The following is a 25,709-nucleotide window of genomic DNA, read 5'->3' as shown; positions in this document are numbered from 1 at the left end:
AGCATGTTAGAAGACTGGAGAGATACATGGAGATAAACCATTTAGTGTTTTGTAGGTAAGTAGCAGTAGTTTGTAGTGGATTTGAAACTTAACAGGAAGCCAGTGTAGGGATGAGAAGATTGGGGTTATGTGATCATATTTTCTCGACCTTGTGAGAACTCTGGCTGCTGCATTCTGAACTAACTGTAGCGTGTTTATTAATGACGCAGGACATCCACCTAGTAATGCATTACAATAGTCCATTCTGGAGGTCATGAACGCATGGACAAGCTTCTCTGCATCAGATATAGACAACATGTTTCTTAGATTAGAAATATTTCTAATGTGAAAGAAGCTGTTTTTGTAACTTGGTTGATGTGATTTTTAAAAGACAAGTTGCTCTAAAATAACTCCCAGGTCTTTTACTGTTGAAATGGTGGTTACAGAACATCCGTCTAAATGCAGGTTGAGATGCTGGAGCTTCTGTGTACTGGTTTTTGGCCTGATGAGCAAAATCTCAGTCTTATCAGAATTTAAAAGTATAAAGTTATGGGTCATCCAGTCTTTTATTTCTTTAACACACTCAGTTATCTGAGCGAATTGAGTGTAATGTCTGGTTTAGATGAGATATATAGCTGAGTATTATCAGCGTAACAGTGGAAGCTAATTCCATGCCTTCTAATAATATTTCCTAAGGGAAGCATGTATATTGTGAAAAGCAGGGGTCCTAGAACTGAACCTTGTGGCACGCCATAATTTACTAGCATTAGCCTGGATAGCTTTCCATTTAAGTCTACAAAATGGTAACGATCAGACAGGTAGGATTTAAACCAGCTTAATGCCTGTCCCTGAATGCCGATGTAATTCTGTAAGCGATCCAGGAGAAGATCATGATCTATAGTGTCGAATGCAGCACTAAGATCTAGTAAAACTAACAGCGAGATGAAGCCTTGGTCTGAAGCTAAAAACAGGTCATTAGTGATTTTAACTAGAGCAGTTTCTGTGCTATGATGGAGCCTGAAACCTGACTGAAACTCTTCAAAGATATTGTTCTCTTGTAAGTGGGAACAGAACTGGGCAGCGACAATCTTTTCTAAAATCTTAGACATAAATGGGAGATTTGAAATGGGTCTGTAATTCGATAGCGTGTTTGGATGCAAATGAGGTTTATTACTGAGGGGCTTAATAACTGCTAACTTGAGGGATTTAGGGACGTGACCTAAAGATAGTGAGGAGTTAATAATATTGAGAAGAGGCTCACCAGCTGTATGGAACACTTCCTTCAGTAGTTTAGTTGGAATGGGATCTAACTGACATGTTGTTGATTTAGCTTTGATAATAACATTATACAGCTCTTCCTGTCCTGTACATGTAAAACAGTGTAGTTGTGGAGTTGTAGGTGAGATTGGATCAGGAGATGCTGTCAGAGGTTGGACCTCCACAATTGTTTTTCTAATACTGTGTGTGTGTGTGTGTGTGTGTGTGTGTGTGTGTGTGTGTGTGTGTGTGTTTTTTTGTGTGTTTTGTGTGTGTGTGTGTGTGTGTGTGTGTGTATGTGTGTAATATGAACGTGTGTAACAATTCTCACTGCAGAACTAATTAAACATCACGTATTCACCTCTAGATGGTGCTATAAACATCCAAATGGGGTAAAAGTTCCATTCACAGAGGAAAGATATTGTTAAGATCTTCTCAAAACCTTGACAAAGTTCTAGAAGCTCTACACAGAAACAAAATTCATATTGAGAAAATCACTTGGTGAGAAGTCTGAGCAGAACATTGCGTCTCCAGGTCGTTTCTGTAAGAATGGTTTGGAGAAACATGAGTATGACTCTAAACCTTCTGGACACTCAGAACTTGCTTCAATATTTTACTATCAATACATATGTTTCTGTCCATGGCCATGGTTCTGTCCTGGAAAAGAGAGATGATGGTGTCTTCATGTGAGGGAAGAAGTCTTGGGATTTTGTAAAGGATTGATAGAAAAAAGAGATTGATGTGTGACCTGTAGCCTTCTGTATCTGGTGGGGTAGAGCCACTGCTGAACCAAATAATTTTCTAATGGCACCCCCTGGTGGGCTCCTCATAGAACGGTAAAGAGATCTCACAGGTCCAAGAGGCTGAAAATGACCCAGGTCCCACTAAAGACTTCAGATCTCACAGTCAGCTTGAGAACATCTAGCGATGAGCTGAAATCCATGACTGGTAATATTAAAGTCTGCAGTGAGGTTCTTTTGTTTTCCCACCAGTGGAGCTGAAAGTAAGAAGATCATTTCTATATTTTAATGCATCTTTCGAGGTCTTTACCCTAAATTGTCCTCATCGTTCTCAGATGATGCGTTACTGTGTGTGTGTGTGTGTGTGTGTGTGTGTGTGTGTGTGTGTGTGTGTGTGTGTGTGTGTTATAAACATTTATAAGCGGTAACACTGAAGTCTTAAAAGTTCTGGTGTCGAAAGCAGGAAAAATGGGAGTGAAGGCATCTGAGTGACTTTGACAAGGGCTAAATTGTGATGTCTAGATGGCTGGGCTGCTGGAAAATTCTCCAGAACAGCAGACGCTGTGGAGACTTTGTCAGTACTGATCAAAAATGCTCCAGGAGAGAACAACCAGTGAACCTGAAGATAGAGTCATGGGTTTTTAAGAAGAAAAGAATAGAGGGTCAGAAGATCTCCTGTAGGACAAACTGATGACAAAGTTGATAACAGAAAGGAGTCCAAACATACAGAGCATCACAGGTTGCTGCACATGAAGCAGTCTCGGAGAGCCCACGTTGACACTGAACACCACCCAAAGCTGGACGCGTTAACATCTGACCTGGAACACGGGGCAATGGAAGAATGTGGCCTGGTATGAATGATTCACGCTTGCTTTTACATCATTTAAAAATATATGGCTGGGTGTGTGGGAGCGGCCTACCTGAGCAAGACTTTGCACCAGGATGCACTATGGGAGGAAGGTGGTGGAGAAGTGAGATGTTCTGCATGATGTTCTTTTGGGTGTTCCTGTTGGTCTGTGGGACATGTACCACCTAAACAGTGTTACAGACCTCCTGAATTTTCACCCTTTCATGGTGACAGTATAAAGTTATGAAGAACAGGATGAGAAACATATGATGATGGATGAAATAGTGCTTCAGTGAGCTCCACCTGCTAAAGGTCACAGAGTTAGCTTCCCCCTTGATGACCTCTCTCTTTCTCTCTTCTCTCTCTCTCTTTATCTATTTATCTTTCTGAGTATAGGGGTAGCTGACTCGTCTTTCTCTCTCTCTCTCTCTCTCTCTCTCTCTCTCTCTCTCTCTCTCTCTCTCACACACAGTATAAGTATAGCTAGCTCGTCCCTCCCTCTCTCAGTGTCAGTACTGGTTGTTACCTGCTTTGTGCTCCTTCTCTTTCTCTCTCACACACACATGAATACACACATTACTGCCATGATTGGAACACACACTCGAGTGCGCCTGTGGGATTAGACACAGTGTGTGTGTGAGAGTGTGTGAGTGTGTGTTGGAGGAACTTGGTTAAGGATGATACACCTCACATGGCTGCTGCTGCTGCTGATCTCCGGGATCCCGCGTGTTACAGCAAGTTATCCGATATGGTGGTAAGTTTAATCTGTTTGTGTGTGTGTGTGTGTGTGTGTGTGTGTGTGTGTGTGTGTGTGTGTGTGATTCTGTATTAAATTATTCTTTAGAAATAAAAAACTAATATGTTCTCATAATTCTTTCCACGCATACGTTTCTGTCATGTCCAGGGGCAGATGCAGTTTGTGGGGTATTAGTGGCACTTTGTTGGTGTATTAGTGGGTTCTTGTTGGTGTTTAAGGGCCAGTTTATGGGGATACGAGTAGCAGTCTGTTGGCGTATGAGGAGCAGTTTGTGGAAGTATAAGGGTCATTTTTAGTGATCTAAGGGCACTTTTTGGGGATAAGTGTTAGTTTGTGTGGGTATGGAATGAACTTTGTGGGGGTTTGAAGGCAGTTTGTGGGGGTCTAAGAGACATTTTGGTTTGGTCTGAGAGGTAGTCTGTGGAGGTTTTAGTGGCAGTTTGTAAGGTTTTTAAAGGGCAGTTTATTAAGATATAAGATGCAGTTTGCGGGTGTGTGAGGGCCAGATTGTGATGGTTTGAGGGTCAGTTTGTGGAGGTCTGGTAATTATTATTATTATTATTATTATTATTATTATTATTCCTTGCTGTTTTTTTCAGTACCTGCAGGGAGCTTTATTCTGGACCCTGTAGATTTTTATTGTGTCATATTTAGGACGTTTTGAAGACTGTGGGATGATGTCTGTGATCTGCGTTACCTGGCATTAAGGTCTTTGTGGAGACTTGATCGTACACAACCTGGTGCACTGTATCACATTAGTCGTATCACATGAACTGAATCATATGAGCTGAATCAGATTCGAAAAAGATTCGATTCTCCACATGTGCAAGATCTCGCAGTGTGCATCGATTTAGTTCAGTCCAGACAGTCAGAACATCATGGATTAGTTCTTTATGTTTCTGCTGTAGTGTTTAATGCTTCATGTGAAGTCTTTTTTTGCTGCAGAGGGAAATGAAATCAAATACAGTCTGGTAAAAAATTCTTCCCTCATTACACCCAGGTTTGTTCCCACATGTCTCACGTTTATTCTCTCACGTCTCACGTTTATTCCCACATGTCTCACGTTTATTCTCTCACGTGTCACATTTATTCTCTCGCATCTCAAGTTTATTCCCACATGTCTCACGTTTATACCCACATGTCTCACATTTATTCTCTCACGTCTCACATTTATTCCCACATGTCTCACATTTATTCTCTCACGTTTCACGTTTATTCCCACATGTCTCACGTTTATTCTCTCGCGTCTCAAATTTATTCCCACATGTCTCACGTTTATTCCCACATGTCTCACATTTTGTCTCTCACGTCTCAAGTTTATTCCCACATGTCTCACATTTATTCTCTCGCGTCTCACGTTTATTCTCTCGCGTCTCACATTTAGTCCCACGTTTGCGCTTTTTTCCCACGTCTCATGTTTATTCCCACACATCTTACATTTATTACCACATGTCTCACGTTTACTCTCTCATGTCTCATGTTTATTTCCACACGTCTCACGTTTATTCTCTCGCTCTCATGTTTATTCCCACATGTCTCATGTTTATTCTCTCACGTCTCACGTATATTCCCACATTTTACGCTTTTTTCCCACGTCTCATGTTTATTCCCACACGTCTTATATTTAGTCTCACAGGTCTTATGTTTATTCCCTCAAGTCTCACGTTTATTCCCACACATCTCATGCTTATTCTCCCATGTCTCACGTTTATTCACACACGTCTCACGTTTATTCACACACGTCTCACGTTTATTCCCAAACATCTCACGTTTATTTTCTCGCATCTCACATTTATTCACACACGTCTCACATTTATTCCTACAGGTCTCACATTTATTCTCAAACATCTCACGTTTATGCTCTCACATCTCAAGTTTATTCACACGTCTCAAGTTTATTCTCTTGCATCTCATGTTTATTCCCACATGTCTTACATTTATTCTCTCGTGTCTCATGTTTATTCCCACGTTTTACGCTTTTCCCCCACGTCTTATGTTTATTCCCACAAGTCTCACGTTTATTCCCACATGTCTCACATTTATTCTCTCACGTCTCACATTTATTCCCACACGTCTCAAGTTTATTCTCTTGCGTCTCACGTTTATTCCCATGTTTTATGCTTTTTCCCCACGTCTTATGTTTATACAAACAAGTCTCACGTTTATTCTCTCGCGTCTCACGTTTATTCCCACGTTTTACGCTTTTTCCCCAAGTCTCATGTTTATTCTCTCATGTCAGGTGAAGGTGAAGTAAGATCACCCACCTCGTGTGAGTCGCTGAAAAGAAATTAGACAGACAGGTAAATGGACAGCCAGGTATATAGACAATGAGTAAATAGACAGACATGTAAATGGACAGACAGGTAAGTAGACAGACATGTAGATGAACGGACAGGTAAATAGACTTAGAGGTAAATAGACAGACAGGTCAATAGACAGATAAATTAGTAGAAAGAAAGGTAAATAGACAGACAGTTAATTGCCCAGACAGATAACTAGACAGACAGGTAAGTAAACTGACAAATACATAGACGGACAGTTATATGAATAGACAAGTAAATAGACAGACAGGTAATTTAATAGGAAAACAGACAGGTAAGTGGACAGGCACATAAGTGGACAGACAGGTGAGGGACAGATAGATAAATGGACAGACAGGTGAGGGACAGATAGATGAATGGACAGACAGGTGAGTGCAAGGCAGATAAATGGACAGACAGGTGAGTGGAGAGGTAGATAAATGGACAGACAGGTGAGGGACAGATAGATAAATGGACAGACAGGTGAGTGGAGAGGCAGATGAATGGACAGACAGGTGAGTGGAGAGGCAGATGAATGGACAGACAGGTGAGTGGAGAGGTAGATAAATGGACAGACAGGTGAGTGGAGAGGCAGATAAATGGACAGACAGGTGAGTGGAGAGGCAGATAAATGGACAGACAGGTAAATAGAAAGACAGGTCGATGTTTGACAGTCGACATTCTACCGCCTGCAGATAAAATTATCATGTGGTGTTGTTTAATGACAGTTTATATTCTCTCTCAGACATGACACACACACACACACACACACACACACACACACACACACACACACAGTGTAATAAAGTCGATCCAGTAATGTGTGACCTTGGAACTGTTTATTAGTTTATCTATCTCCAGTCACGTGTTCACATGATCACCTGGAGCCGGAAGCACACCGAGAATCTTGGAAACATCCAGATTACCACCTGGAGAGTATCATCACACAGAGCTAATGATGCTACAGTATTTCTAAATTTAGAAGGTAGAAGAGAAGTCGATGTTCAGTCCTCCATTACAACTCACAGAGGTGACTCGAGTTTAAGGAGGAGACTGTTTATAGTGATCCGGTTCAACATTGTTGTCATACAAGCGAGTGACAGCGGAGTGGATGTGGTGTGTAGTGAAGTGGAGTGAACGTAGACCACAGTAAATTGGAGCAGAGTGGGCATGGTCTGGAGTAGAGGTGGTGTGGAGTGGAGTAAAGTGGATGTGGTGTGAAGTGAAGTGGACGTAGTGTGGAGTGGAGTAGACCTGGTGTGGAATAGAGTAAAGTGGAGTGGACATGGGCCAGAGTAGAGCAGATGTGATGTGGTGTGGCATGGATGTGGATGTGGTGTGGACGTGGTGTGACATGGACGCAGTGACGTGGTGTGGAGTGGAGTGGATGGGGTGTGGAGTGGACGTGATGTGGAGTAAAGTGCATGTGGTGTGGTGTGGAGTGCATGTGGTATGGAGTGGAGTGGACGTGGTTGGAGTGGATGTGGTGTGGAGTGGATGGGGTGTGGATTGGAGTGGATGTGTTGTGGATGTGGAGTGGACATGGTGTTGAGTGGAGTGGATGTTGTGCGGAGTGAAAATGATGTGGAGTAGAGTAGACGTGGTGTGGATGTGGTGTGGATGTGGAGTGGACGTGGTGTGGATGTGGTGTTGAGTAGAGTAGAGTATTGGGGTGGACGTGTTCAATTCAATTCATGTTTATTTGTGTTGCGCTTCTCAAAGCAGCTTCACACAGATAATGTGGTGATAAAAATTAATAAGATGTTCTTTATAAGTGTAAGTTTGTCCCTGATGAACAAGCTGGTGGAGACTGTGGCGAGAAAAAAAGAAACCCTGTGACAGCATAAGGAAGAAACCTTGAGAGGAGCCAGACTCAAGCGGGAACCTCATCATTATCTGGGTGACACTGAATGTCCATTTATTACAGATAAACAATGTTGAGGTGCAGTGATGGAGATCAGATACAAACTGTAGTCCTGAGTCAGTGAAGCAGACTGTTGATATTAACTACAGTCCAAATCCAAATCCTCAGAGTTCCTGTTCTTACTCCATAATTTCATGGATCTCCAGGGTATTGATAAGAAACATCTCCAGCTGCACAGAGTGGCCTCTAATCAAAGTGAACACCATGCAGAGGCAGGGCAGGACAAAGTGGGAAGATCCGCGGAAGGAAGAGGGGCAGCGTTAAGTGTTTTATACGTCAGTAGTAGTATTTTATAATCAGTGTGAGATATAATTGGGAGAAGTGTAGATGATTAAAACAGGGATGATGTGCTCATATTTTCTAGATCTAGTGAGGACTCTTACTGCTGCATTCTGAACTAACTGAAGCTTATTTCTGCACGTATTCCAACACCCAGACAGTAAAGCGTTACAGTAGTCTAATCTAGATGTTACAAAAGCATGAAGCTGTAACGACATCATATTTCTTGTAGAGTAGAGTGGTGTAGAGTAGAGTAAAGTAGAGCGGAGTGAACATGGTGTGGAGTGGAGTAGACGTAGTGTGGAGTTGAGTGGAGTAGAGTAGAGTAGAGTAGAGCTGAGTGGATGTGGTGTGGGGTGGAGAGAAGTGGAGTGGACATGGTGTGGGGTAGAGTGGAGTGGATGTGGTGTTGTGTGGAGACTATGTGTTGTGGAGTAGAGTAGAGTAGAGTAAAGTAGAGTAGAGTAAAATAGATTGGACAAGAGTAAAGTAGAATAGATTGGAGTAGAGTAGAGTAAAGTAGAGTAGACTAGAGTAAAATAGATTGGAGTAGAGTAGAGTAGAGTAAAATAGATTGAAGTAGAGTAGAGTAGAGTAGAATAGATTGGACAAGAGTAGAGTAGAGTAGAGAGTAGAGTAGAGTAGAGAGTAGAATAGATTGAAGAAGAGTAGAGTAGAGTAGAGTAGATTAGAATAGATTGGAGAGTAGATTGAAGAGTAGAGTAGAGTAGAGTAGAGTAGAATAGATTGGACAAGAGTAGAGTAGAGTAGAGTAGAGTAGAGTAGAATAGATTGGAGAAGAGTAGAGTAGAGTAGAGTAGAGTAGAGTAGAGTAGAATAGATTGGAGAAGAGTAGAGTAGAGTAAAGTAGAGTACATTACATTACATTACATTTGCGGCATTTAGCAGACGCTGTTATCCAGAGCGACGTACAAAAGTGCTTTAAATCTCTAGTAATGAATAAATCTACACTGGTACCCAAGATTACAAACTTAATATAAATATAATTAGAATTCTACAAACTTGGAAAGTGCTAATTTAGGTATTTCAGGAAGAGGTAGGTCTTCAGTCGTCGCTTGAAGATCTAGGGGAAGTTCATTCCACCACCTAGGTGCCAGAACAGAGAAGAGCCTTGAAGTATACTTACCTCTCATTCTGAGAGAAGGTGGTACCAGTCGAGCAGTGCTGGAGGATCTCAGACAGCGTGGTGCAGTGCGAGATGTGATGAGGTCACTGAGGTAAGATGGTGCTGGTCCATTTTTGGCCTTGTAGGCAAGCATCAGTGTTTTGAATCTGATACGTGCAGCTACTAGAAGCCAGTGAAGGAAGCGCAGCAGTGGGGTGGTGTGGGAAAACTTGGGCTGATTGAACACAAGTCGTGCAGCTGCGTTTTGGATCATTTGCAGTGGACGAATAGCGTTCAGGGGAAGACCTGCCAGCAGAGAGTTGCAGTAGTCAAGTCTTGAATTGACAAGAGACTGAACAAGCACCTGGGCAGCCTGTATGGACAGAAATGGTCGAATCCTTCGGATGTTATAGAGAAGAAATCAACAAGAACGAGCAACATTAGCGACATGTGGAAAGAAAGACAGTTCATTGTCCATAGTTACCCCAAGGTTACGAGCAGTGGCTGAAGGGGAGAGCAGAGAGTCATGAAGTGTTATTTGGAGATCTTGACCTGGAGATGAATCACCTGGGATGACCAGCAGTTCTGTTTTGCTGGGGTTGAGTTTTAGTTGGTGAGCACTAATCCATGAAGATATGTCTGACAAGCATGCTGAGATCCGAGCGGAAGCTGTGGTATCTGATGGAGGGATGAGTTGAGTGTCATCTGCATAGCAGTGATAAGAAAACCCATGTGAGGATATGACTTCACCAATGGAATGGGTATAGAAGGAGAAAAGGAGGGGACCAAGTACAGAGCCTTGTGGGACACCAGTGGTGAGTCTGCACGGGGCAGATGTGGATCCCCTCCATGTTACCTGGTATGAGCGACCTTCCAGGTAGGAAGCAAACCATTCCCATGCTGTTCCGCAAATACCAAGGCTCTTGAGGGTTGACAAAAGTGTCTTGTGGTTGACTGTGTCAAATGCTGCTGAAAGGTCCAAGAAGATAAGTACAGATGACAGCTTGGCTGACCGAGCAGCATGCAGTTTCTCAGAAACAGCCAAAAGGGCCGTCTCTGTGGAATGTGCTGCTTTGAACCCAGACTTGTTCGGATCATGGAGGTTGTTCTGTGAGAGATAGACAGACAGTTGGTTAAAAACAGTGCGTTCCAGAGATTTAGAAAAAAAGAGAGAAGTGATACCGGTCTGTAGTTGTTGATGTCTGATGGATCCAGAGCAGGTTTCTTCAAGATGGGAATGACCCTTGCTTGCTTGAAGGTAGTTGGTACATAGCCAGATGTTAATGACCCATTGATGATTGTGGAGATGAAGGGCAGAAGATCTTGCGTGATGGTCTGGAGCGTAGTTGAAGGGATTGGATCAAGAGGACAGGTGGTGGGATTGCAAGATCGGATGACTTGCAGTATCTCATCTTCTGTTAAGGTTGAGAAGCCTTAACAGAGACGTAGTGGATTGTTGGCTGTGTTGTGTAGTCATTGTTGTAGAGGAAGTGAAGGTCTGGCAGATTTTCTTAATCTTCTCATCATAGAAGGAGGCAAAGTCATTAGCAGTCAGGGAGGATGGAGCAGGTGCAGCAGGGGGGTTAAATAAGGAAGATGTTGTGAAGCTTACGAGGATCTTGTGCAGAGAGTAGATTGGAGAAGAGTAGAGTAGAGTAGGGTAGATTGGAAAAGAGTAGAGTAGAGTAGAGTAGAGTAGAGTAGAGTAGAGTAGAGTAGAGTAGGGTAGATTGGAGAAGAGTAGAGTAGAGTAGAATAGAGTAGAGTAGAGTAGAGTAGAGTAGAGTAGAGTAGAGTAGAGTAGAGTAGAGTAGGGTAGATTGGAGAAGAGTAGTGCAGTGAAGTAGAGGAGAGATTTAGAGTAGAGTGGAGCAGAATGAATTAGAGTAGTGGAGCAGAGTTAAGGAGAACAAAGTAGTGTTGAATAGATTAGAGTAGAATGAAGTAGAATATAGTAGAGCAAACTACAGTAGAGTAGAGTGGAGTGGAGGGTATTTTATAAGTCATCAAGCGGTGATATTTTGATATTTTAGGGGTATTCTGTAAGCCCTGTGCCACCAGATCAGAGGAACACGTAGAATCCATAATTTTTTTGTTTAAATTCTCCTCATTTCAGAGAATATCAATAACTTTATGCAGGTAATAGACAGACAGGGAAATGTCTCTCTCTCTCAGTGATGTTAAACCCCTCAGTCTGACGTCCCCTCGTGTCTCCTGTCCAAATCTCCTAATCCACACTTATTAACTAGCCAAAAAAAACCAAGCGCTGATACACACACCCCATTTAGCGTTCCCCACACACTCCATCCCTCTGTTCTTCTATACGTTTCTCTGCTCTTTTCTTTTCATCTGCTGTGTATCCAGTGTCCCATTCTTTTTTTGATGCATATCTCAGCAAGCCTGTGCACGAGCCGCTCGGGATTAAACGCTTCTGCCCCGAGCCCTGAGGATATACACAACACAACACAACACAAAACACACACACATACACTCTGATTTTGACATCAAGAAGAGTGTGTTTTGGAAAAGGAATGTGCGGCAGGCCGTTACCTCCAGCTATTTATCTTCTGAGGTACAGCAGTGCAAGTGTGTGAGTGTGTGATTGTATATATATATGTGTGTGTGTGTGTGTGTGTGTGTGTGTGTGTGTGTGTGTGTGTGTGTAGGCTATATAATGTTAAATTGGTGAAGAACATAGAGATATCTTTTGACTCTCAATGACTTCTTAATCTCTTGCTCAAGGCAAAAAGGTGAAAACTCCACTACATTAAACATAGATAGATAGATAGATAGATAGATAGATAGATAGATAGATAGATAGATAGATAGATAGATAGATAGATAGATAGACAGATAGATAGATAGATACATACATACATACATACACATACATACATACATACATACATACATACATACATAGAAAACATGATACTACATGGAGAACAGCTAGCCTACTAATTGGAGAACAGCATTTTACTCAATGGAGGGTGTCTAGCCTACTACATAGAGAAAACATTTAGCCTACATAATGGAGAACAACTAACCTACAACATGGAGAAAATCCAAACTGTATTGAAATTTCTTTCTGTTGAACTTATTGTCCATTAAAAGAAAAAGCAACAGATCTCTGTTCACTACTGGAAGAGAGACAGCTCTATAAGAAAGAGATTTTCAACTGTGAGTCACACTAGATATTGGTATAATGCTGACTTCAGGGGTCTTGGAGGAAGTGCTAAGTTAGATGATAGTCCACGGTTTCCTCAAGCTTCGAGCAAGATAAACTTTGATTTATGGCCTAGTGGCATCAGGCAGAAGGTTTATGGTGCAATCTGAAGCTGCTCTGAACAGAAGTAGTGAGTGTCATTCCTTTCTTGTGAGTGTAGAACATGATCCAGGTATCACTGAGAGCTACAAAGAAACATAAACATGTGAGTGACTTAATGAGCTTTGACAGATAAGTGGGTTAATTTAGCTTCAACAGAAATATACCTGATCCACCTGCTCTACCTGAGAGCTGTGTGTGTGTGTGTGTGTGTGTGTGTGTGTGTGTGTGTGTGTGTGTGTGTGTCTTTAATTATCCCCACCTCACCTGCACACTTTTGAGGGCGTGCACCATTCATATAAAACTCATACCGAAGCTTGTGTGTGTGCAGTGACTCATATATCTTTGTATACTATACAGAAAGTCGAACCGAAAGAAATAAAGAAACCCAAAAATAATGAGAAACGTCACATGACATGGAAGTCAACTTCCTCAAATTCCGTCCCTTTCCAAATGAATAACTGTTATTACTCCAAGTAATGTTTCGAAAAAGGAAAAGCATCAGAAACACCACCAAGACACACTCACAAACAATGTTTACGGCTAACAAGCTGCTATGGTAGGCCAAGACATGCCTATGAAGGCAGAATTCAGTTCTAGAAAGGATAAGACAACATGTGTCAGGTGCTCTGTTACATAAGGATTTTAGAGTTCACTTTAAGTTTCTTTATTTGAAACAAACATAATGTAGGTTGTTCTCCAAGTCACATAATTCTGTTTAAAAAAAAATTGTTTAATTCTGATGCACAGTGAAGCATTTGCACAACCTGTTCTGTAAACCTGACTTTAAAAATCATTTGATTGTCTGAAATCACTTACCTTTAACAGATTACACATAATTAAACGTTTCCATACTTGGTTTGTTTAATGCTATTAGAAGTTGATGAACCACTATTGAAATGTGTCTCTCTGTGCAGGTCATTAGCGGTGGGTCATCAGTACTCATCTGTAGCGTCCCAGCCAGTTTTGTGCAGCTCCATCCCGGGTTTAGTCCCGAAGCAGCTGCGGTTCTGCAGGAATTTTGCCGAGGTGATGCCCAGCGTGGTGCACGGCCTCAGCATCGCTATCCGTGAGTGTCAACATCAGTTCCGTGGACGTCGATGGAACTGCACTACTCTCAATGACACACTCTCCATCTTTGGTCCTGTTCTAGATAAAGGTACAGGACCTTTATATACATATTATGTCTATAAACATTATGGTTAAGGTGCATGAGTCACATTGTTTGGAATTTTGGAATCTTAAAATAGGTTCGCTGGGTTAGTGTTGATTAAAAGCGTGTGCCCAACAGTAAGTTTGTGTGTCTGTGTCTGTGTGTGTGTTTGTTTTGTGAAGGGAATTCCCTGCCCTCCCCCTGCACCAATTCACTCATCACTGCCTTAACGTATATCCCAAACTCTCTTTATGTAACTAAGATCACACACACACACACACACACACACACACACACACACACACACACACACAGTGGTTAAGGATAATCTGTTGTATATTCTAAAACAATCCATCCATCACGCTGGTGAAGGTTTCTTCTATGGCTTTTAATCATTAGGGTTTAGACACACAGGATTTTCCAAACCTTGATTAAACCCCATACCTACTTTGCAACAAAAGTTTTTTACACATACATCTGTGTGTGTGTGTGTGTGTGTGTGTGTGTGTGTGTGTGTGTGTGTGTAATAAATACCTTATTACCTTAACTATAGTTAGTTAATGTAATATTTACCTTAAAACTTAAAATCTTCCTCATACAATATATGTATATGTTAAATATATGTTTTTGTCATATACAATATTAATCTCAGCTAGGGTCATATTACACAATATTTACCTAAAATACAGTCATATTCTTTACTAATTTAGCATAGTTAAATAATAATAAGTTGTGGTGATATAACACAACATTTACCCCAGCAATATTCACAATATTTAATATTTAGCACATTTACAGTGTATTATACAATATTTATCTCATATATAGTCATACTATAGAATATTTACATAAAATGACATATGTTATATGACACAATCTATACCCCAGCGAAAGTCATATTTCATGTTTAGTAATATTCTACAATATTGCCAAATTATACAACATTTACCCCAGTTATAGTCATATTATACAATATTTACCTCAGCTATAGTCATATTATACAATATTTACCTCAGTTATAGTAATATTATACAATATTTACCTCAGCTATAATCATATTATACAATATTTACCTCAGCTATAATCATATTATACAATATTTACCTCAGCTGTAGACATATTATACAATATTTACCTCAGCTGTAGTCATATTATACAATATTTACCTCAGTTATAGTCATATTATACAATATTTACCTCCGTTTGTCATATTATACAATATTTACCTCCGTTATAGACATATTATACAGCATTTACCTCACCTATAGTCATATTATACAATATTTACCTCAGTTATAGTCATATTATACAATATTTACCTCAGCTATAGTCATATTATGCAATATTTACCTCAGTTATAGTCATATTATACAATATTTACCTCAGCTATAAGTCATATTATACAGTATTCACCTCAGTTATAGTCATATTATACAATATTTACCTCAGTTATAGTCATATTATACAATATTTACCTCAGTTATAATCATATTATAAATATTGACCTAAAATACAGTCATATTCTTTAATATTTAGCACGGTTGTGGTCATATTATACAATATTTACCTCAGTTATAGTCATATTATACAATATTTACCTGAGTTATAGTCATATTATACAATATTTACCTCAGTTATAGTCATATTATACAATATTTACCTCAGTTATAATCATATTATACAATATTTACCTCAGTTATAGTCATATTATACAATATTTACCTCAGTTATAGTCATATTATACAATATTTACCCCAGTTATAATCATATTATAAATATTGACCTAAAATACAGTCATATTCTTTAATATTTAGCACGGTTGTGGTCATATTATACAATATTTACCTCAGTTATAGTCACAATATTAAGTATTTAGCACAGTTATTGTCAAAATTATACAATATTTCACCTAAGTAACACTCATTATTTAATATTTAGCACAATTGTGGCCATATGATATAATAATATTTATCTCAGTTACAGTCATACTATTTATCACAGTTATATATATTATATAAATATTATGCAATATTTACCTTAGCTCTAAATGTTTTATTGAACAATTACCTCAGACAGAGTAGTTTGGATTAGAGGAAATGAGGTCCCTCAGAAATTATAACTAACAGTCTAAGAAGACAGAAAGAGAAGCTGGTTTATTCTTTTCTTTGAAGAGTGTGTGTGTGTGTGTGTGTGTGTGTGTGTGTGTGTGTGTATTAGATAGTTTGTTTTGTGTGAGTCTGAATGGAACAGAGGATTCCGTGGTGCCTTTTCTGGTTCTGTCTCAATACCAACAATCAGCCTCTTTAGATCATACATTTATAGAGGACGCTAATAGACAAAGGCTAACACCAACTACAAGCCCTAAGCCCTAAATCCTAATAAGGGCTGGCCTGTGAAGCCCTACAGAAGATTTTGGGAAAGATCCCCATGAAATGTGATTAACTTCCCATGAGACAGTGTTATTTGATTCCCAGTGTTTAATTATTTAATTTGAACAATAGTCAGATAGATTAAATAATTCAATAGATAACATCTCAGTCAATCAAAAACAAATAGCTGACAGAAGCTTACAGAATTAGCTAACAGAAGAACACTGAAGAGTTTAACAAGAGTCCATGTCACATAATGCATCACCTTAAGTACTGAATAGGCCATGATGATAAAACCCTCTCTCAAAACTAAACTCACACAAATCCTACCCTCTTTCTAATCAATAATCTCCAACCACTGATTCTCCACCGAACTATGAAGTGTAGGTATAAACACAGCCCTATATACACACACACACACACACACACACACACACACACACACACACACACACACACATAGTTAGTCCTAAAGAGCTGCTACAGTAAAACAAGACACATCCCTAGAAGCCGGACTTTCTACACTTTCTAGAGAGCATTCATCAACACTCTGAAAGACACTCTAATGTAATGTTACCTGAGCTAACAAAAATCTCAACACAAACACCCACAAAAGCGTGTCAGTGGGAACAAGACCAAACCATCAAGATTTCCTTGGATAATAAAGTAGCTAATAAAGACAAAAATAATGACAATCACTCCCTAAATAAAGGCCAATTAATTCACATCTCATTTCTGTAGAGACATTTCAGGAAATTAGATCGCAAAGTTGTGTTGATGTGGCATTAAATCCTTTTATAATATCAAATATTTAACCAAATAATTTACATATGGACTTTGTGGTACACAGTCTACTGCATATAAGAATTTCAAAGCAAAGCAGCTATATTAATGATTCCCATAATGCTATAGGTGAGGGGTTACAACCTATGACTTTATGAAACTGACATGTTTTCAGACATTGAATTGTTGTATCTAAAAATAAATCAGTCATTTGGGAATAAAATAAAATTAATTCTGAAGATCATAAAATTGCTTTTTAAGATGAGAAAGAGAAGATGTGTCCCTGATTTGATAGACAGATCTTTAGCCCCACACCTGCTGAGCTCGTTTTACTGTTCACACGGCCTTTAGATTGTTTTATTAAAGTGTTTCAATGGGAAATTCCCCCTGTCTGCATTTTTGCCCTGTTGCTAGGACTTAGCGCGGTGGTCGCTAATCACCGGGGCAAATTTCATCTAAAACACCGCAGGCCTTTTGTGGCTCTAACACGCCGTGACAGTAGAAGCTCAACGGGGAACTGAAAAAATGCCCCCGGGGTGGAAGGGTGGGTAGTAGGTGTGAGGCAAAGGGGGTAAAAAAACCGTCACACATCTCTGAGAGGTCTCATGATGTACGGGACCAGAGTAGATTTCCAAAGAATTTTTTTACATGCTAACTCATTCTTGCTAGTTGTTAAAGGGAAGAATAAAACGTAAAAGAAGTACAGCTTACTAATTTCATATGATAATTCAAAATATTACAAATAAAATGAGAATAAACTCGGGAAGATTCTAGTCACTAATTCACTGCATCCTTTTATCAGCTAAAGTACAAATGACTGAGAGCTTCTTTTCTCTTAAACAACATGAATTACCATGTGGCAGATAATCTTCTCTCCTTCACCTACATCCCTCCATCTCTCATTTCTGCTGTGTTTTTGTCCAGCAGCCATAAGAAAAAGAAAACACACACACACACACACACACACACACACACACACACACACACACACACGCACACAGATTATACAGGCTTCCTGATCATAAAAAGTGGGTGTTTTATAGTGAAAGGAGTGGCTATGTTTTCAGACACACACACACACACACACACACACACACACACACACACACACACACACACACACACACACTACAAGTGACAGAATGCTTTACTAATAAGTAATGTTTACTGCTAATGGTTATCTGGAAATGCTTATTTAACTATTGAAGTGGAACATTGTGAGTACACTACACTGTGTCAAATGTGAAATTTAAAGAATAAAATCCAAATATTTTAATTCTTTACTTCCCCAAGCTATGGCAAGAATAATAAATAGTGTGTGTGTGTGTGTGTGTGTGTGTGTGTGTGTGTGTGATGAATTCTTTATGAGCAATCATCAATCTTGTAAATGACTCAGGACTTTCAAGTCGTTTCATTGTATTGGCAGTGTATGTGCAACATCGTTTGTTTTTTAACTTAAAACCTGACCAGGCTCTGGACTGGAAATGAAAAAGAATGAAAGATTTAGAGCAATGAAGAGATTCTGGAGGTGATGAAACCTTTTCAGGTTTCTTCGCCAGGTCTATTGGAGACCCATGTTATAAAAGAAACCCGTTGTGCATATCAGGACAACACAACATAAATCAACACAAATATACATTTTATCATCATAAATTAGTCCCTATATGTTTATTCCTAATGAGTGAGTCAGTGGTGACTGTGGTGAAGGAAAAACTCCCTGAGATGGTATGAGGAAGAAACCTTGAGAGGAACCAGACTCTGAAAAGAACCCTCAACAGTGAATGTCAATTCATTACAGTTCCAACATTGTTGAGGTTTTCACCTATTCACTAAAAAAGACTTGAGTGTAAAACCTGTCCATAATGATTGCAGACCTAAACCATTGTAGCTGTTTTTACATTGATTACAGTCTAAATCCATCATCATGGTTTTTGAGTTCAAACACCAGGAACCTCGGATCTTTAGGCTGTTCATGTGGAACCATACTCAGCAGCAAAGACTGGTCTAGACTAGACTTCATCTAGAGGTAAAGTGTCAAGATGAATCAGACAGGTCCAGAGAGAATAAAAGGACAGGAACACTGGTATCGGTAACCAAAAGCAAGATCAAGAAGTTAACACAGACATAAGGGATCCCTGAGACATAAAGCTCCATCCTACTTAGTCGAAAAACTTTAGTGAACGACAGCATCCAAATATCCCAGTTCACCAAAACATTCCATATCTACCTACTGTAGTCTTCATTATTCTAGGTACCAACAATTAGCCTGCACCTTTTGCTCAACCTAGGTATAACGGCTCATAAGAGACCAGCGGTTTGCTCTGGTACAGGTCATTTCTGTTTTCTTAACAATGTTATTAGATACTCCTTCTTTGGATCATGAAACATCAGTGTGTGTGTGTTAGAAGATGTGTTGGTGAAGTTGAACTTCTAAATATGCAAAAATGTAATTGAAATGAGCAAAATGTCTTAAATAAAAACTTGTTTATTTTGCTAAATAAGATTCAAAGATCTGAGTCAACAGAACAATGTAATTTTCCCACTGCTAATGTTTACTACTAACAAGCTGCTACTGTAGCAGCTTGTTTTAGGGAGCATTTCACTGGATGACCACAGGATACATCATCAAATGTTTTCATCATTTCCTTGGAAGTATAAACTTGAAATGGATATGGGTGTGTGAATTTATGTAGTGTGCAAATCTCACACGCTATGCTATGCTAATTATACTCTTTTTGCATCCCAGTATATAAATGCGACTTCCTGTTTAAAATCTTTTTTTATTATTATTCTATATCCTATTTTAGTGCTCTTTTTTATATTTTGATACTATATATATTTTTTTAGTCTGCTAAAAAATCTACCAGTCAGTAGATGTACCTCATACGGTGAACAGTTGTTTTTGTAAATTTAAATTAGACTTTGCTAACTCCTAATCAGTCAACCAGCGAGTCGGTTACGGGGGTCATATTCCTTTCTAATGTGATGTAGTAACATTTTAAACCACATGTTGCTTTTTTCACTACATTAACATGAGCTCACATGAACTTTTAGGAGTGCCTGCAGAAAAAAGATCCCGTAGCTTTTGCAATAAAACATTTTATGGCTGAAAAGTTGACAGTGGTTAATATGCCAAGACATCGAAGGCTCATTTCAAGTTCTTTCACTCTGCGGTTTGGAGTCAAAAGTCGGTTGCAACATAATTTTCCGCACCTTTAATTTCTCTAACTAGTTCAAACCTGCCGAGAGAGAATGGCTTAATTTATATTTCTACCCACACACACACACACACACACACACACACACACACATTGCCATACAAGACCGCACAAGACTTCAGTGGATTTATCACATGCTCCTGCTGCAGGTTTTATCACTGTTAGAAAGTGATTCTGTGTATAATATCAGCAGCTCTTGTGTTTTATAACTGATTATTTGTTTTTCTTTTCTTTTCTTTTCTTTTCTTGAAATTGTGGTTGCTCTGAATAAAACAATGGGCTGTTGAGTAAGGAACACATGATGCTTCATGGTGTACTTCAGTTTTGAACTGCTTATTCAAGCCTGTGTAATTACAGGTCTGTGGTGCGAGTGTGTTTACCCGTTATTTAGGAGGATGTGCTTGATCCTCAATGACTCGTCTCTCTGCCATGCTAACAGTCTCATGCTAACATTACCATACACAGAGCCTCACAGGTTTAAATTGAACAAATTCCTCTTTTGACCTCATATGAGGTTGTTTTAATATATCTCATATCTGTACTAAATATACTTTATTACTGACGGTCAGTGAACTGAACACACTATACTACTGACTACTATTTTACTGGCTATACTTTATTACTTACTAGCATTTATCTGAATATACTTTACTACTAAGTGCCATTGTACTGAATATAATAAACTACTTGCTACCACTAAAACATATATACTATAATAATAAACCCATTATTCTATAAAGTATGATTATACTAAAGCCACTTTAATACTGACCAACACTGTATGGAATCTTACTAATGAGTATAGTTTTACTAAATATAGTACTGACTATCCTTTTAATAATGTACTAAACTACTGACTACCATCATACTGAATATACTGTACTACTAACCCCATTTTTACTACTGATTATAATTGCTTGTCCCAATTTATTTTGTTCCACAGCCACAAGGGAGGCAGCGTTCGTTCATGCCATTGCTTCTGCAGGAATAGCGTTTGCCGTGACTCGAGGTTGTGCTGATGGTTCAGCTACAATCTGTGGCTGTGATATGATACGTAAAGCTCCATCAGGGGAGGGTTGGAAGTGGGGTGGTTGCAGTGAGGACATCAACTTTGGGAACATGGTGTCACGGGAATTCGCTGATGCACGTGAGAACCGACCTGATGCCCGATCGGCCATGAACCGCCACAACAACGAGGCAGGCAGGATGGTGAGTTTTTACAGCTAAAATACTTTACTAAATACTAAAATACTATTAAATACCATTTTAATGAATATATTTTACTACTGACATTATTAGACATTATTAACGCTAACCTTACTTCTCATTGTCGTCTCCCCACAGTCCATCACCGAGCACATGTACCTGAAGTGTAAATGTCATGGCCTGTCAGGAAGCTGCGAGGTGAAGACATGCTGGTTTTCACAGCCAGACTTTCACAAAATCGGTGATTACATGAAGGACAAATACGACAGCGCTTCTGAGATGGTGGTGGAGAAACACAGGGAGTCTCGCGGCTGGGTCGAAACCCTGCGACCCAAATTTACTTTCTTTAAACCGCCGACGGAGACAGACCTTATTTACTATGAGAATTCGCCCAATTTCTGTGAGCCCAACATGGAGACAGGTTCGTTCGGGACGAGGGATCGAACGTGTAACCTGACGTCGCACGGCATCGACGGCTGCGAGCTGCTCTGCTGTGGACGAGGACACAACACCAGGACGGAGAGACGCAAAGAGAAGTGTCACTGCGTCTTCCACTGGTGCTGCTACGTCAGCTGTCAGGAGTGTCTGCGTGTCTACGATGTCCACACATGCAAATAACTTCGATTAGTGAGGACCAAACCTGCTGAAATGTCCCTGGAAACCACAGTGCCCTGACTTTACTGACTGACAACTGGATGCAAAAATGTAATCTAATATCTGATTGGCTAAGCTCATCCAAAGCAGAGATAATATAATAATCACATTGTGAATTGTTAAGGAACCAGTGAAATTATGAGGCAAGGTCCTGTACAGAGACACCTTAATGGATGTCTGTCATGTTGCCTAGAAGCCAGGGTTTACTATTTACACTATCAAGTTTTATCACCTTGGTACTTTATTTTAGTCTTAAACTCCCAGTTTTAACCCAAAGAAACTTGTCACTTGGTAAAATCAGGACCACCAGGGACCTGAGGAGCACTACCAACCAACTTCCAGAACCTTTTGTGGAAACCCCCCTCTGGATTAACGCTGTCTTCCAAAAAACTGACCCGTGTCATCGTTCCGCACATTACAGATTAAAGGAAAAGGTCGAACTGAAGGTCGTTGTAGATTTAGCACTGAAAAGGGGGCGTGTCCTATTACACATTACTGAACAGGCAGCTTGTTTCGGAGACATTAAAAGACCTTACATGACAAAGGGACCCATTTGAAAAGGGTCTCACGTTCCCTTCTCAAAGAAACTAGCGCAGCATTGTGAGGACGATTCACTAGTTTACCTCTCAGAGGGATGAGAAAGACTCGAGGTCTTACATCTCCTTTATCTGGAGACTTCTGCGATTATAGTGGGAATAAATAAAAGAGGCTTTGTAGGGGCACGTGGCACCTGCCGAAACACTCGTCCCCTTGGAGACATGCTAGCTTATCGTCTTTGCTTACAATCTTAAGCATTGATAGCGCTTTATTAGCTTTTTGAATTGCTCCTCCAACAGAATTGTGTGTTTTTTTTTTTTTAATAATAAGTGCTGTATCGATCGTGTATGCCAGCAAAGAGACTTGCTACTAGCACACTAGCACTTGGCTATTAGCACTCGGTTCGGCTAGTTTACACTTTTAACACTAAACTAGATAGTATATATACATATAGAGAGCTACATCGATTATTTAGAAAGAAAGTAATTGAGGTTTGTGTATTGTATCGTGAGCATGTAGTGTGACGCGTGATTACTAGCAGGACTAGCATGACTTGTTGCTATCGACATAGCAATAGCATAATTCCTAACAATGTATTGAATAAGAGATTAGAACTAGCGTTGTACTGAACTCTGTGGCACTATGAAAATCGAGTCTGTGCTGAAAAGTTATTATTTTTAGTGACAAATATTTTTATATATATTTTTGATAGAAAATGCTTTATTGTGTGTGTGTGTGTGTGTGTGTGTGTGTGAGAAAGGGAGACAGGTTTTATATAAAAGCACTGCTAGCATAAGCAATATCCTCTCTCCATGTGATACTTAATTTGTAGCAGCACTCAGAAATACACTCTATGACCAAAAGTTTGTGGACACCTGAACAGATTGGTATATGCTTCTTTTTTTAACATCTCATTCCACATTTAATTTGCTGTTATATTGAGCTCCACTCTTCTGGGAAGATGTTCCACTAGACTTTGTGGAGATTCATTCAGCTACTAGGGTGTTAGTAAAGTCAAGTACTGATGTAGGTGAGAAGGTGAGGGTTGCAGTTTCCTGAGGTGAAGTCAGCATTCACATTCATCTAAATAGGGGTTGGATCTCTAGAGCAGGAGATCTTCCACATCTTTCACCTCATGGAAAGCAGATCTTCATGGAGCTGGCTTTGTGCTTAGGAACATTGTCATGCTCAAACACGTTTGGGTCTCCTAGTTCAAGTGAAGGGAAAATTTCATGCTTCTGCATCCAAAGACGTCTGATACACTTGTGTGTCTCCAAGTTTGTGGCAACAGTTTGGGGAAGAACAACATATGGGTGAAAAAGGCAGGTGTCCCAACACTTTTGGTCATCCCTTGCAGGTCGGTGTTTATGTGAGAAAAAACTTCCTGGTGTTCAGAGTCGGGTTACGCAGCTGTGTTTAGTTCACATCTCCGAGGTTGCCAGATTTTCTGTAAAGCATCTAAAAGGCTACTAAAGGAATCTATACAGTATAACTGCCTTTAAAGCCTGGGAAAAATTATGTATCAATGGCACTGATTTTATTAACATATATATATATATATATATATATATATATATATATATATATATATATATATATATATATATATAAGAGGCGAAATTAAAACATTCAATGCAACACACATTTATACACAAAGTCCTTTTTTACTCAGACATTTTCATTCACTTATTCTCATCAGCACCAAAATCCGCCATGACGCACACATCCGGCAATTAAAACCGTCCGTGTGGAAACATAGCAAAAGTTTAATTTGTTGTCATGATGATTTTTTTTCATAATTACTTTAAAACATTTACAAAAATCTTTTGTTTTCATGCTCTATGTTGAGTTTGGTTTAATTAATTCTAAACATACATTTGCATAAAGCATCATATTTATCCATGTACATATTGATTAGAGTAATAAAAATGTGAAAATTATCAATTTAAGGTACATTTCGAACAGATACAACTGTGCGATTAGGTTGCGATTTATCGCAATTTAACTCATGACAATCATGCGATTAATCACGATTAAATATTTTGAACTTTTTTTCAAAACCGTTCTCTAATACCTAATCTCTAATAGCCTGAAAAAATGGGTATAGAAAATACAGACTAAGAAAAATATTTTTCTTCTCCTTTGAAAGTAATCGGATGCAACACAACAGAACTGAAATGACTGAAATGAATAAAAACTAAATAAAAATATAAGATGATGATAACTGCACTACTGTTTATTAAAACAAAATGGCTACAAAATGGTTATTTACTCTACAACACACAGAATAGCACTTGATCCAGCACACACTTGTGTTTTATCTTTTATGTCCTGTTTTGATTCTTTTGTATTTGTCGCACGATAAAGTCAGAATCAAGCAATAAACCCCACCGTTATGTCCTGGGAACAGCGCCATAGTCACTCCCAGAGTAGTGAAGTGTGAGATTTCACTTTTAAACGCTCACAACGCAGCTCCCGATGCTAAGCTAATTCACTCAGCCATGTGCGTTAGCATTGAGCAGTGAGACGCAGCACTGTAACAGACCTGTACATTTAACTTTAGATATTGCTATATGCTAAAAGGTGTGTGTGTGTGTGTGTGTGTGTGTCTGTGTTCTTTCTGTGAAAGATTCTATGTAGATATAAATCTGAACTAAAATGTGAAGTTTTCTTTTACTAATTCAGCTTTTCAGCAGAGAAAAATAATAAAATCAGTGTTTTAAATTGACTGCCCATCATTTACCATTATATAAATAATAATAATAATAATAATAATAATAATAATAATAATAATAATAATAATAATAATAATAATAATAATAATAATCTTTGTGTAAATATCAAATATATATAAAAAAGAAAATGCATAAATATCACACTGGAATTCCCAAGATGATTATTGTTATTATTATAATAATTATTATTATTATTATTAGTATTATTATTATTATTATTATTATTATTATTATTATTATGTGTGTGTGTGTGTGTGTGTGTGTGTGTGTGAATCCTAAAGTTTTTAGTCCACTTTTTTCTTTCACGATTATTTATTACAGCTTAAATTTGTGTGTGTGTGTGTGTGTGTGTGTGTGTGTGTGTGTGTGTGTGTGTGTGTGTGTGTGTCTGTGTGTTGGTTGGAAGAGTAGTATGTGATGTTTACCTCAGTGTCTGCTGCTGACTCTGACCTTCTTCTCCATGAGGTATATATTAATAATAATATTAACCCCATAACTCAATAAATGTATACCAAAAATT

At 39.1% G+C, this 25,709-nt stretch overlaps 1 protein-coding gene across 2 annotated transcripts; it reads left to right on the top strand.

Annotated features, from left to right (window-relative positions):
* The first annotated feature begins 3,355 nt into the window (after positions 1–3,355).
* On the top strand, positions 3,356–25,055 carry wnt3a (wingless-type MMTV integration site family, member 3A). 2 transcript variants are annotated; one of them, XR_006926088.1, is made up of 5 exons: positions 3,356–3,577; positions 13,452–13,693; positions 21,001–21,266; positions 21,402–23,205; positions 25,038–25,055. XR_006926088.1 is itself a non-coding variant. In XM_046851314.1 (4 exons), exons 1-4 carry the CDS (start codon positions 3,501–3,503, stop codon positions 21,879–21,881), a joined length of 1,065 nt encoding a protein of 354 aa, XP_046707270.1. In that variant the 5' UTR covers positions 3,356–3,500; the 3' UTR covers positions 21,882–23,634. The 2 variants fall into 2 exon arrangements, 1 of the variants encoding a protein (XP_046707270.1); XM_046851314.1 differs by lacking the exon at positions 25,038–25,055 and having other exon boundaries at positions 21,402–23,634.
* The last annotated feature ends 654 nt before the right edge of the window (positions 25,056–25,709 follow it).

Source organism: Silurus meridionalis, chromosome 6 (genome assembly GCF_014805685.1).
Source record: "Silurus meridionalis isolate SWU-2019-XX chromosome 6, ASM1480568v1, whole genome shotgun sequence".
Classification (NCBI taxonomy): Eukaryota; Metazoa; Chordata; class Actinopteri; order Siluriformes; family Siluridae; genus Silurus; species Silurus meridionalis.
This window is presented reverse-complemented; position numbering and strand designations above follow the sequence as displayed.